The sequence below is a fragment of the Mastigoproctus giganteus genome, chromosome 2 (genome assembly GCF_048544385.1).
Source record: "Mastigoproctus giganteus isolate SK-2022 chromosome 2, ASM4854438v1, whole genome shotgun sequence".
In the NCBI taxonomy this organism is placed as follows: Eukaryota; Metazoa; Arthropoda; class Arachnida; order Uropygi; family Thelyphonidae; genus Mastigoproctus; species Mastigoproctus giganteus.
This window is the reverse complement of record NC_143576.1, coordinates 180,850,504-180,864,734: the sequence shown is the minus strand read 5'-3', so window position 1 is coordinate 180,864,734 and position 14,231 is coordinate 180,850,504. Positions and strand designations below refer to the sequence as shown.

The following is a 14,231-nucleotide window of genomic DNA, read 5'->3' as shown; positions in this document are numbered from 1 at the left end:
TGCGAGAATAGGCAAGCGGAAACATTTAAGTGCCTTTGAACGTGGCGTGGTAGCCGGTATCATATGCGCCGATATGAGTATTTCAGAAACTGTAACCCTGATGAGGGTTCGACGTAAGACTATGCTGTGCGGTTAGCGAGATTGTTACAATCACCAAATAACATACGGCCAAAGGCGATCCAGTGGTCGGAAACAGCTCGTTGATGCGAGAGACAAAATTATGCTGACAGGCTTGTGCAGGGCAACACGAATGCTACAGTCAGTCAAATATCAACGCATTACAACAGTAGTAACCAAAGAGGCATTTCACAGTGCAGAACGCATCGTACCTTGTAACAGATGAGGGTATCGTAGGTTCGACCAAACTGGGTTTCACTTCTGTCAAATAAATAAATAAGAATGTATAGAGCGGGTTCAAGAATAGTAACGTTGGGCAGTGGAGGATTCCAAAAATATTGCCTGATCTGACGAATCCTAGTTCTTAGTGTTTTAAGCTGACGGGAGGACCCGAACATAATGAAAAAGAGCACGGGCCCATCCTGTCAGGTGTCAACAATGAACGTAGATGGTGGTGGGGAATGTTGTGCGGAGAGTTTTAGTGATACACATTTGGCCTCCTTTATATCAGTAGAGCAACATTTGGTTGCCACAGGTTATCTGGAAATTATTTCCGACCAGATGCATGAGCATCCCTTTATAATTGAGGTCTATCCATCTGCGAATGAGTTTTACAACAAGATAATGCACCACAAGGCATGAATTTTACTAAACTGGTTCCAGGAATAAGAAAGTGAATTCATCATATTGCGGTAGCCTTAAGTCATCCGATCTCAATTCAATTGAGCACCTGTGGGATGAGGTAGAAGGTGCTTTTTGTAGTAGAGATCGGCAACCATTAAATCTCTGACAATTGCGGGGATAAATTGAGTAAGTACGGACCTAGCACTCCTGTGGCATTCTTTCGTCATCTCGTTGTGTCTACCCCACAAAAACTCCAGATTCTTCTGAGCTCTACAGAAGGACCTATTTCCTATTAGGTATGTTTTCCTAATAAAGTGGCTAATAGAGTACACTCAGTGGATATTCTCTTTCACAAGAACGTATTATGAATTTTATTTTACTATATAATTTGAAGTTGTTTGTAAATATTACTCATTTATGTAATTTAAAAGTAAGCTTATGTGTATGTATTGTATATGTCCAGCTATACAGGGTGTCTCAAAAATACACGGCATAACTTCAGGAATGAGTTCCTCATATGTAGACAATAAAAATATTTTATATCAACATAGTTCCAGAAATGCTTGGTTTCCGAGTTTTGAAGGTCTGTCAATGACACTTAACGTTTCGCATCACCTTATAGTAATTGTTAAAAATGTCCACCTTCTGCCTGAATAGAATCCTCGCATCGATGTCTCATGGACTCCCGAAGACGATGCAAAATTCCTAGCATGTTTCGTATTGTCTCACAACCTGCCACAACTCGATTGCGGAGAGTTTCCACATCAGCTACCGGTGATGAATACACCAGTGACTTTAAATGGCCCCTCAAGAAGAAATCTAGTGGGATTAAATCATTGAGAGTGGAGGCCAGGAGTTGGTCCACACCTCTACTTGAGGAGTCGTAGATCTTGGTCGTCCTCTGTCGGCAGCACGAGGTGTAAAGGTCCCATGTTCACAAAGGCAGAGATGGATAGTTTCAAACGTTTTCCGGTCTGGACATCTTCATTCTGGGAACCTTTCGTGGTACAAACGACGAGCCTCGAGAGCATTGTCGTCCGCCAAACCGTACATAAAGTGCATATCCGCTTGCTCCTGATTTGAGTACATGGCCGGAATGGAAATCTCGCAGATTCTGTCAGTACCTTGTGATGAAGGAAATCACCTGCAGGATATAAGACATTCTGGTTAATAACTGGGGAACCAAACATTTCCGGAACTATGTTGATATAAAATATTTTTTTATTGTTTACATATGAGGAACTCATTCCTGAAGTTATGCCGTGTATTTTTGAGACACCCTGTATATAAGAGAGAGAGAGAGAGAGAGAGAGAGAGAGAGAGAGAGAGAGAGAGAGAGAAAACAGTTTGATCCCTCATGGTCACAAGGGCAGTGATTCCATTGGAAACAACAAATGATTATATTCAAGCGAAAAGTAATTAATCCATGTTGGGCGTAATGACAAATTTCAATTTGTCGTTCCATTTTGAAAAATATTTCTTCTAATTTCTAAGAGAATTAGCAGAAGACTAGCGGTATTTTGCTCCATGCTGCCTTTAAGATAACAGTATGCTCCACAAAAGAATGAATCGCTTTGGGCTTGCCTTAATTATGTGCTTCAACTAGGGATTATTAAGTTACTGAGTAATAGAAAACAGATAAACATTTTTCCCTATATTGTACCCAGCTGTTAATTTTCTCAGAGGCGTGTTCTTATTATGGGACGGTACCCCTCTGATGGGACAGTGTAGAAACAATATCTTATAGTTTGTTCATTTAGAAATTAATTTTGTGCTATAGTTTCATGCACCCACCGGTATTGCACTATCTCTGGTGGGTGTAGGATTTGTGCCCATGGCACTAAAGGTAATAGTAGACCCAGGCTGAGCTGCTTGTGCCTGGGGGCAGGCGGCGGCTGCCCAAAGGTGGACATACACAAGCGATTAAAAGCTTGCTGAGTTTCTGCACCACCACAGACGTGCAAGGTGGAGATGGGCTAAGGCCTAGGAGCCACTCTTGATACAGGTAAAACACACACACACACACACACACACACACACACACACACACACACACACACACACGTGTTCATATAATATAGTATATATATAGGTATAATGAGAATGATAATGCTAATATATATATAATTGTATATATATCTTCTCTGTAAGTTCTTGTATATAAAATGTAAAGAATTGTGTGTACAAATAAATGGAAAAAATGGAAATGCTATAGTTTCATTATATTTTATAGGTTAGTTGTAACTTCAAATTTTGATCTTTTTTTATTTTACAGGAATGTGGAATTGATCTCAGTCCTGCGATGTGTGCATATCACTGACCTTAAATATTTTAGAGTTGCTTAACTGTCTAATAGGTACTGATCGGAATAAAAAAAAAAAAGCCTTCATTTTAGTAATTTTAATAAAATTAATAATATATGATTTTATAATAATATAATAATAATACAAGTAATATATTTTTAATAATGTAATGAAAATTGGATAAATAAATACTTTTTTTTTTTTGTTTTAACATTGCTTATTTGTGGAGTTCTTTTCGTTTTGGACATTCATATGAATAAATTATTTCTTTATTTATTTTGCAAAAGTCATATCGAGAAATTAAATGGATTTTTCAAGTGAGCAGGGATACTTTGTTTTGATGGAAGCCATAGAGTCCTCCTGAAACTTTTTTTAAATCCAGAAAAGAGAAAAGATACAATGGTTTTACTTGGCACAAGTTCTCATGTGTGATGATTCAAAGCAGCTCAGAACTCCGTGAACATTAAGTAGTTTCGATTTGCCACATTGTTATTGCGAGAGAGCTAAAATTCAATCCCGTCAGATACTGGAAAGTCCTCAAAATCCTCTGCAATCGTAGATGTCAGATGTGGGACAGAGAATTTACCTCCCTGACTTTTTCTGCGTTTTCATCCCTCACAATATGAAAATTATCCCGCAACAAATACTTCTGCAGGAATAACAATCGGTGTGAAATAGACTAGCAAAACAAATAAACAAAACAAACAAAAAAAAACCCAGTTGAGCATTACAATAGAGCCTTGTACTTATGCAGTCATTCTAGGCAGGCCAACAGTCACACTACATCTTGAAATCCCACGGATGTCAGATGAACTAATTAGACATGTGACAGAGAAGAAAAATGCATGGGATACATATAAATTAACACGTGACACAGAAGCCTAAGATAGATATAAATTGATCTCTGACAAAGTAACAAAGGAGGTTAGGCAGGCGAAGGCAGATTACGAGAAATCTTTGGCAAATGATGCAAAGAAAACAGCAAAGAGTTCTTTACTTATGTAAACTCTAGAAGGAAGGAAATGAATCACATTGGTCCATTTGATATCGATGGTTCAACCGTTGATGATCCTGCTCAGGTAGCTAACAAACTAAATCAATATTTTGTATCGACATTCACACATCAGGAGTTATTCAGCGAGGGGAATGCCAGAGGTGTATTAAACTCTGGCAGTAAGCTAGATAATCTTGTAATAACTGACAGTAAAGTGGAGGAGAAATTGTTGAAGATAAACACAAGAAAGGCTCCTGATGTGGATGGGATCTATCCAGTTATATTAAAGGAGGCGGCAAAGGAAGTAAGCACACCCTTAGCCATAATTATGAGAGCTTCCTACGACTCATGGGAGGTACCCATGGACTGCAGATGTGCAAATATGACCCCACTCCACAAAGGAGGATCAAAGGGAGACACAGGTAATTACATACCTGTTAGTTAAACTTCTGTTCCAGGAAATTATTGGATGCACTGGCTAAAAAAAGCATTGCGGGATCATCTAGACAAGACTTCAGTTATAGCTCGGACACAGCATGGTTTTGTTAAGGGGAAGACTTGTTTGACTAATTTTACTGGATACTATGATGGTGTCACAATGGAACTGGATGTAAAAATTTAACTTTGTTATCATATATTTGGATCTGAGAAAAGCCTTTGATACTGTTGCACATGGAAGATTGCTGCACAAATTGGAACAGTGTGGCATTGGAGGCAAATTGCTACTATGGATAAAGGGGTGGTTGAGCTGGAGAAGACAGAGAGTGGTAATCAATGGACACTGCTCATCGTGGACTAATGTTATTAGTGGAGTCCCTCAGGGTTCAGTGTTGGGTCTATTGTTGTTTTCTGTATTTATAAATGATATTGATGATGGTATATCAGGCTTAATGTCCAAATTTGCAGACGATACGAAGATTGGCAAGGTTGTTAATGACACTAATGACAGTACACTGCTGCAACAGGATTTAGAACAGTTGAGCAGATGGGCTGAGAGGTGGAAAATTAAGTTTAACATTGACAAATGTAAAGTACTACATATGGGAAACAGTAATCCCAGAGTAACGTAACAACTCTGTTGAACCACACTGACAGTGGTAGAGAATGAAAAGGACCTAGGGGTAATTGTGCATGCAGATAAGAAATTATCTCAGCAGTGCAGACGGGCTGCAAGTGTAGCTCATGGTGTCTTGTCAATGACATGCAGGACATTTTCTAGCAGGGATAAGGATGTGATTATTCCTTTGTATAAGGCAATGGTCAGGCCACACCTTGAGTACTGTATACAGGTATGGAGGCCTCATTTCAAGAAGGATGTAGAGCTGCTGGAAGGAGTACAGAGAAGGGCAACAAACTTAGTGAACTGAACAAAGGGTTGCTCTTACGAAGAAAGGCTTATGTTTTGCAAATTACAGTGTCTGGAGACTAGGCACCTGCGAGGTGATCTGATTGAGGTGTATAAAGCTTTGAATGGTTTGAGCATGTTCAATGCGGATGGGATACTTCCTCCTGCTCAGAATAATCGCCTTAGAGGGCATAAATTCAAATTGAGGAAAGACGGTTGTAGGATAGATATGCGGAAGTTTGCCTTTATCGAGCTGGTGGTTGAATGCTGGAACAAACTTCCGTCTGTCGTTGTAGAAGTTGATAGCTTAAATAGATTGAAGGTAGAACTTGACAAACATTTGGAGTGAGTGGATGGGTGAAATAAGGGTATTTTTCGGCTGACGCTATATAAGCTTGCTTTCTTGCTGTTGTTATTTGGTTTTTAGGGGCATTAGCAACTAAGGCCAAATTGCTCGGGGGATATGCGGTGATCATTCCCTGACCTTTCCGCATCCTTGGTATTTGGTGGTCACTGGCTCGAACTTCGGTCTACTCAAGAAGTGTGTGCTACGCACTGCTGCTCCTGCCCACCTGGCTACGGAGGCCCCTACTTTCTTGCATCATGTGCCTTTGATAATGCTAATTTCAGGATTGAGAAAGCACTAATTGTCTTCAAATAAATGGAAGTGATTTTTCTTGTAAAAAACGTTTTCTGACGACTGAGTATGCGTATGTATATTGCGTGCGTTAAGCACTAGAGCAACTAAGGCTATAAGGCGTTGAGTGTACTCTATTACCTCTGCAACTGAAGGCATTCTTCGATAGGTTTTCTGTTTATAGAAAGCATTCAACTTTCACTTGCGATTAGACAAACATACCTTGTTTTATTGACATAATTCAAACGAAGGCTTTTTGCCTACTCTCACCTGCGGTGTGGGAAGACAACGAATTTAACTTCCGTGATATCCTTGAGGACTTCTTATGATGGAGAAAAAGCAGCCCTTCTGCAAAGTTACTCTAAATTGTAAAATAAGAGCGAAAATTATATTTAATGAACATTATGACATAATATTTTCCGAGATAAGTCTGCCATTATAGCAAAGTATTCGGTGGAATTCAAAGGCATCAATTTTTAAATAAAAAAGCAGGAAAAATGGGACACATTTTAATACAATCTTCGCTTAAATGCAAAATAATTCAAATATCGTGGAGTAATGAATATCAGATTTTACAATACTGAAATGAAATGTACGATGATTAACAGATAATGCAGTTTGTGTGTTGCATATAGCTAAAAAAAAAAAGAGGAAAAAAAAAGCATTATCGTATTCCAAAACATGATGAGCATCCTTCCATCCATTTTTGCTAGCAATTCCATAAAACTTTCAGATAACATTTTCCCATGATAATTAATCATGCAGGTGGGATTGGCTTATGCAAGTTCTAACTTTATATGGAATTATGATACTGCGAATTTAAACACGATTTTTCATGAATGCATTTCAAACCACTAAAGAAAGAATTCTTATTCTCTTATGCGAACAGACTGACCATTTCGTCCATTCAGAACTCCAAGTCTTCAGAGCGCGTAAATTATCTTTTATGCTATTTTCAGTGAAAATCAACTTATTCCAAAATACATAATCACTATATTGCGCGAGGATATTATCGTATTCTGTTTTTTTTTATTATTCTTTTGCACCGGAAAAGAAATGGTGTGATCTTATGGTTTCAAACATTGAGTGCGAACGAACAAGTGTCGTCACTGCTGTCGTAAGAGCGTGTCTTCAACTGAATTTTTATGACTGTGGTCACCTGTTTTCAAGTCAGTCACAGAGTACGAAACTACGTAGTTATGAGTCTCTAAGAGTATAGAACAAGCCTAATACGTAAGTTGTAGTTTCTTTTCTGTAGAGCAAATTAGTTCGTTTTCTAATATTTGGGAGTAGTATATACATCTTTATCCTAAATTTGGTTAATATGTGTTTTATAATTAAATCGTTGCGCTTTGATATATTTGCAAAATTAGTGGATTGCTTAATGGAAATATTTCGCTAAATAAAACTTAAAATTGATCTTTTAGATTGCTGATGACATTGCTAAAGAAAACAAAATTACTCTAGTATAACTCTATACATAAACAGTAGTCCTCAAAGAGAAGTATGATGATGTTTGTTTGTATTGTGATACAACCATCCCGACGAAACCATCAACCTGCTGCCAGCAGGATGGACTTGAAAGGAAACTTTATCGTGATAATAATAATAATCATGAAAAAGTTCGTTAAGAAAACTTGATCTTTTAGATTGGTGGTGACTGGTGAAGAAAGTGTACTGTACTACGAGTACGAACCCTAGGCAGTACTACAGTCTCCAACTCACAAACTGTATTGGGCCTGCGCCATAATAACGGATAGGACAGTTCCGCCCGAAAGACCGGAAATAACCCTTGTGAATAAGAAGGAAAAGGCTACCTATCTGATTGACATAGCGGTACCCAACTGTGAAAACTTGCAGAAAACCCATGGAGAAAAATCAGGCAGTACACGAACCTAAGACAGGAGATCAAAGAGATATGGCATATGCAATAAGTAAAGACCATCCCGATCATCGTGGCAAACACAGGTATGGTGCCAGAGACTCTACATAGCAGCCTAGCAGCAATAGGTCTCCCAGCGAACACCTACAAGGAAATCCAGAAAGTAGCAATCCTGAACACCTGTAAGATAGTCAGAGAGTTCGTCGCGCAACAGTAACACCAGACATAACAACAACCACCCTGTGTACTTGGTAGCAGTACCCGTCACGATATGGAACACCCAATCAGGGAGAAATAATATAAGAGCAATAATAATAATAATTAATAATAACAATACAATAGCAATAATAATAATTATTATTAATTATTACTTTTTTGTATCTCCGATTAAGAGATGAGGTCTATGAGGAAATGAGGACCCATAATTTTTCTCGATTTCTTCTCTGTACAATCTAACTTTTAAAATCTTAAAATAAAACCGTTAAAACTGACAAAATAAAATAAGTAGAAATTAAAACACTCTCGGCATCGATATGATGCCTTTTTCAGCTATAAAGTAATTTGAATCTGTAAGACACAAAGTCTTACAAATTAAATTAAATATCAATATAATTAAAGAAAGAACGCTAGATAGGGTGATATTGTAAAGCTTAGAAGAAAACACTTAAAGTCACAAATGCTTAAGATAGTGGGTCTCACGTTAATGGAATTAAATTAAATGGAAGCTATAGTTAATGTAAGAGCTAGAGTTAATGTAAATAGACCATGAAAATAAACATTAGAAAGAGATATACGATCAGCGCCACTACCTGAAGCAGCAAGTGAAGAAAGCGAGACGGAACAGTGGGGGGTCCATTGATAGTATGGCAAGGGATAGAGTGCTCCGGAGATTACAATAGGGATACCTGCGGAGAGCGGTCCTGGTTTACCGTTAACAGAGCAGGTGTGGCCATTTCATAATAAGGCGAGACGAACCAAGTAAATGAACGCAGGTGTTTTCTGGATGGTTCTAGAAGGATTCTGAGCTGATGGAATTTATTTCCGGTCATTAGAAAGTTCGAGAAATTTCTGGAAAACGGAAGTCTCCTTTCTACACCGGAGGGAGCGCGAACTTCCTGTCATGGGTCGAGGCAAATGAAAATGGAGATGATGATGGTCAGATAGAAATGATTGGTTGAGGAAAGGAGGGGCGTTACGAAATTTTGGGAAATAAAAAGGGAAGACCGCGCGAAATAGAGTGTGATAAAGTTTTTTATCGGATGTGATTAAGTTTTTTCCGGAGGGCGATAAAGTTTTTTTGGAGGAGTGATGAAAGTTTTTCGGAGAGGTAGGCTCTGGAAACAGTCCCCAGAAGTGATCCACCAGTAGAACCAGTTATGGTGAGTTGACTAAGTTCCGATAGCTTTAGTAAAAAATAGATAAGTTACAGTAAAGGGAACTTTCTCGAGATGGGATATAGAAGTCCGAAAGCGTCCACCGAGAAATATTTAGGAGAACAGCGAGATAATGCTTACGGAAGGACACCAGACCGCCCTGCAGCCCACAGAAAGAAGTAAAGTAAAGGGAAGCGACTCCTACTGAATGATCAGACACATCGAAGAAAGATATGACACCAGGAATGATCGGCGAAGTGGATAGTACCCCTGGCAGATGTTATCAGTTCCGAAGCTGAAGAAAAGCGATCTCAGAATGAGGGTGGAACCCCGATGCAGAGCAGAAAGTCAAAGACCAATCCTAGTATTAGCTGAGGAATTCAGCTCACCAGAAGTAAGTGCTTAACGGCATATGTACTATTAGGTAGTACAAAACACTGTAGCTAAAGATAGATAATAGTTAAAGGGAATTTTTTTGGGATGCATATAGTTAATGCAAAACTTATTCTATAGATAAGTGCAGAAATGTCATAAGGATTGTTTAATAAGAGGGCAGTTCATAGTTACGTTTCACCTGCCTAACTTTAATGAATGTAGAAAAAAAAAAACTTTTGGAAGGGTTAATCAATAGAGCTGTTAGAGTTGTATGTTAACTTATATAATGTTACTGAAGTAGAGAAGTGGTGCAATTGGTCGCTAAATGCTGAAATTTACCTGAGAGAATCAAGAAATAAATAAACCAATGTATATTTCATTAACGGGTAATTGGGTTGTGTTAGGGTGAGACTAGATTAGAATAATTTGTAAAGTGGACATTAAATTCCACAAGGAGAATTGTATTAACCATGAAGAAGAATGTAGGATCGTGCTAGATAAGTATGAATAATAAATAAAATGTCAATTGTATTTAAGAAAGAGTTAAGTTAAACTGATAGTAGGAGAGTGTTAGTGACCCAATAGTAAGAAGAAGATGATGGATAGGAGAACCTAATGACCAGGAACGTAATCCAAGCTATGTACTTATATCAAGTGAATAATGTGTATGATTTGCTAGATTTTTTTTATTTGTGAATATGTATAATAAACTAATTGTATTTAACTTAATGAAAATGGAGTTTGGTCATTTGTGAACACACAGCAAAATCCAAAGGAGGAGTGCGCTAATATAAAAACTCCCTCAGAACCGGAATTCTTCTGTGAGATAACAAGTCAGATGCAAAGTGGGGTATAGTAAATATATAAATAATAATAAATAAAATAAGTAAATAAAGAAAAAATAAATATAATAAAACAACCCCACCCCCACAAATCAAAGCAGTGATTAATCATACATGTCTGAGGATATTCGGACATATGACTCCAACCAGTAACGGATCTTAGTTCAGTGCATATCAATGATTTTTTTATCACTTGGAATGAAGCTATATTCCTCCCTCCAGTGATGCACGAGCAAGAAAAACATAATGATATTTACAAATGATAAAAGCACCTAGACTAAATAAAAAAGGTTAGGACGGATCTCCAGAAATGTCACTTCTCAGAACAAACTTTAAATTGTTTGGAACTCTTCTCGATCCAGAAGTAGGTAGGAGGCAATATTTTCTCCATCACGTTTTCGCAGGTCTGAATAGATTCAATCAAGTTTCTGGTATAGCCTGCATTCCTTTTTAAGTGGGGTATTATCTCTGGGAAATTGCTAGGATTTTGTAGAATTACATACAATACAAATATCTGATAGAAAGTTATAAACTATTTACGCGCACCCCTCTGGAAAACTCTCATGAGATTGTAATGCTAGCTATATCACTGAATCCATTCGTTGTGAAAAGGGACGTGCCATTCGCCCCTTTTTCAGCTCAGATCATTCGCTTCCAATTCAGCTGTATACAATGAAATACAGAACAGGCGGTCAGCAAAAGTCCTGTGCCGAATGTGGGTTCAAACCCGAGGCCCAGGCATTACTTTGTGTTACGTATCGTTGAATCTTCTGTCGTGATTGCCAGCCATCTAAAGTTAAAAGATTGAACAACAAACGGAGAAAATGGACCTGCCACCTTTGCGCAAATAACCCAAAAAGCGCTGACATCTTGAAGGAAGAGATATCCACTATCACCCTTGCAGAAGAAACCCCATTGAACCTGTCTGGCCTTCTTGAGGTGCGCACTTCGATTGAAGGTAACATTGCGTCGAGAACACCTGGAGATTCAAGCTTATGCTTTGGGAAAGACGTTACTTTTTCTGATAGGGAGTTTGATTCCGCTCCTACCGCCTCTGCGAAGGGCTTGCTGGTTAATAGTCCCTCTGACAGTTTGTCAATTAAAAGTGCTTTAAGTGACAACACGTCTATACTCAATGCCCTCCCTGAAAGATTCAATATCGCTTTCGGGGAGGTGCTGTCCCCAATAATCGACTGCCCTGCCTGCCTCAATGATGAAAATTGAAAACTCAGAGCTCAAAATACTGAAATTCTCGACCAAGTCCTCGTACTGAACAAACAACTCAGGGATCTCAAAACCTTTATAAGTGAATGCAGTTTTCCCTCTAGTCAGACGTCAGTGATGGACCATCAGGAACCTCTGGAGCACTTATAGGAAGCAGATGATATACTTCCAAAGACCCCCATCTCAAATTTGGCGTGTCCAGCGAGGAACAACAGAACTCAAAAATCTGCACAGTTCGCCTATTTTTGCAGACAAAACAACTCAAAAGATCGTAGCCCCGGCCGTGACGTTGAACCCTTTGGGTTCTCATCCCCCTTACATCGGTCTCCATCACCGCGGTCCGACCTTCGAGGCTGACAGCCCTTTTATCCAGCACAAGTGTATGATTCCTGGTGAATATAATCTGCACCAACCTTGCAGAAGACGTCAGGAGAAGCCTGGTGGCCAGGTTCTGAGCCAGACCCATCACTGTTACAACATGATGGAGTTGAGAGAAACCCCACCTTAAAACAGGGAGGAGCGGATCTACGCTCAAGCGGATGCATTTTGTTTAACTCTAATGCGAAATTTCCCTGGCATAACCCACAAATGGCCCGCGCCCAAAGTGTTTTGCCTGTGAAAACATAGGGCAACAGAATTCCATCCCAGGAGTTTAATAGGTCGGTTACTACAGAACCTACCTCAGTCCCTCTGTCGAGGAAACTTGAGGAGGTATATAATATTTCAGCTGTCCAGACTCGAGAGAGAAGTTTTGTTTCCAGACTGGGATCAGCAACAAAAGCGAAAAGTATCAGGACACTCTTTGCCCAAGAGCACGGGATCAATTTAGACGCAAAGGCTATCAAAACTAGACATCCGACCTATTCTTCCTTTATTATCTACTGCCCTGCAAATGCAAAGCATATCGTCTTGAATTCGAGCTGCTGGCCGGTAGGCACCCTCATAAAGCCGTTCCAAGAGAGGAGCATATCGATCGCCTACAGCGGATCCAGTCGAGATAAACAGCCATAACTACAAAAGGATGATATGCTACCAGGTACACATGAAGGAGAGATTCTTTGGTTTATGCAGAATGTACGCAGCCTAATAAACAATCTTCATTGTCTCCAGACTCTCCTATTGCTTAATGAGTTTGATTTCATATGCCTTACAGAAACATGTTTAACGGCGGATAGACAGCTTGATCGTACCGCTTTTAACACCCCCTTACAAACACATAAGGAATCACAGGATTAGCGGGCGGGGCGGACGTATTGAAATCCTGTTCAACGATCGATTCCAGCCAATAAGGACACGAGTGAGACAGTCAAATAACTTTGCGGCCGTCTGCACGACGCTGAGTAGTCCTCTTCACCAAATTCAATGCTGCCTGGTTTACATTCCTCCAGACCACAATGAAGACTCTAGAGCTGAGCTGCTCACGTGGTGAGCAACCAACTTACTGCATAAAAAATTCAAACTGTTGTAGCAGATTATTTTAACTTGCCACTTCCCAGGCATGGGGATGCCCTTGAGGCATCATTTCAGGTCTTTCACCTTAAGGCTAAAGGTCCGAAATGGGGAAATATCTGGAGCAGTGAAGAATGACATAACAGCAGAGCACCCTGGATAGAAGTAGAACGGGAAAAAAAAAACAAGGACATACACGAGATGATAGAGTGGAAGCTTCGAGAAGAAGAAGTAAAACAGTTGATCAGGAACATCCACAACTGGCAAACCCCAGGAACTGATAACATCCACGATCCACAACTACTGGTACAAGAAGCTCACCTGCACACACAAGCACCAAGCAGTGCAGTTCACTCGAATGATCAGGCACCAGGAAACAATCCCGAAGTTTCTCACAGAAAGAGTCAAATATCTGAAGCCTAAAGACGAAGATACAAGAAACCTGACGAAATACAGGACAATCACCTGCCTCTCAACAATGTACAATATCCAAATCAGCTGAAAAACCATGAAGATATCAGACCACTTAGATAGTCAGAACATAAAGGCCGAACATCAGAAAGGATGCAAGCGGAGGAGCAAAGGAAGCAAGGAGCAATTAACCATAGATTCCGCAGTTATGGAGCAAGCCTACAAGAAGCAACGCAACATATACACGGCCTACATCGATTACCGCAAGGCCTTCGACTCCGTACCTCATAGCTGGATAATAGTGACCCTGAATATCTAATAAGGTCAATCCGATAGTGAAAAACATCCTGGGAGCAACAGAGGCGAAATGGAGTACCTCCATTAAGGTCGAGAACATCACAACCAGGCCAATCCCCATTAGAAGTGGAAACGTTCAGGGAGATGCTCTGAGCCCACTGTGGTTCTGTCTAGCACTCAACCCTCTATCCACCATGCTTAACGGCAGCAAGTACGGATATAACCTGAAGCATGGAAGAAAGAATCTGTACACCTTCACCCACCTGATGTACATGGATGACATCAAGCTCTATGCGCTAACTGAGAAGCAACTCCAGCAAATACTCCGGATCACCTAAGAATTCAGCAAGGACATAAG

At 39.6% G+C, this 14,231-nt stretch overlaps 1 protein-coding gene across 1 annotated transcript in view; it reads left to right on the top strand.

Annotated features, from left to right (window-relative positions):
* The window catches only part of LOC150089802 (uncharacterized), a 50,232-nt gene extending 47,124 nt beyond the window's left edge, over window positions 1–3,108 (top strand). The window contains exon 6 of the mRNA XM_090368822.1: window positions 3,017–3,108. Within this exon, the coding sequence (XP_090224948.1) occupies window positions 3,017–3,061 (45 nt within the window). The 3' untranslated portion in view covers window positions 3,062–3,108. The remainder of the gene's footprint in view (window positions 1–3,016) is intronic.
* The last annotated feature ends 11,123 nt before the right edge of the window (window positions 3,109–14,231 follow it).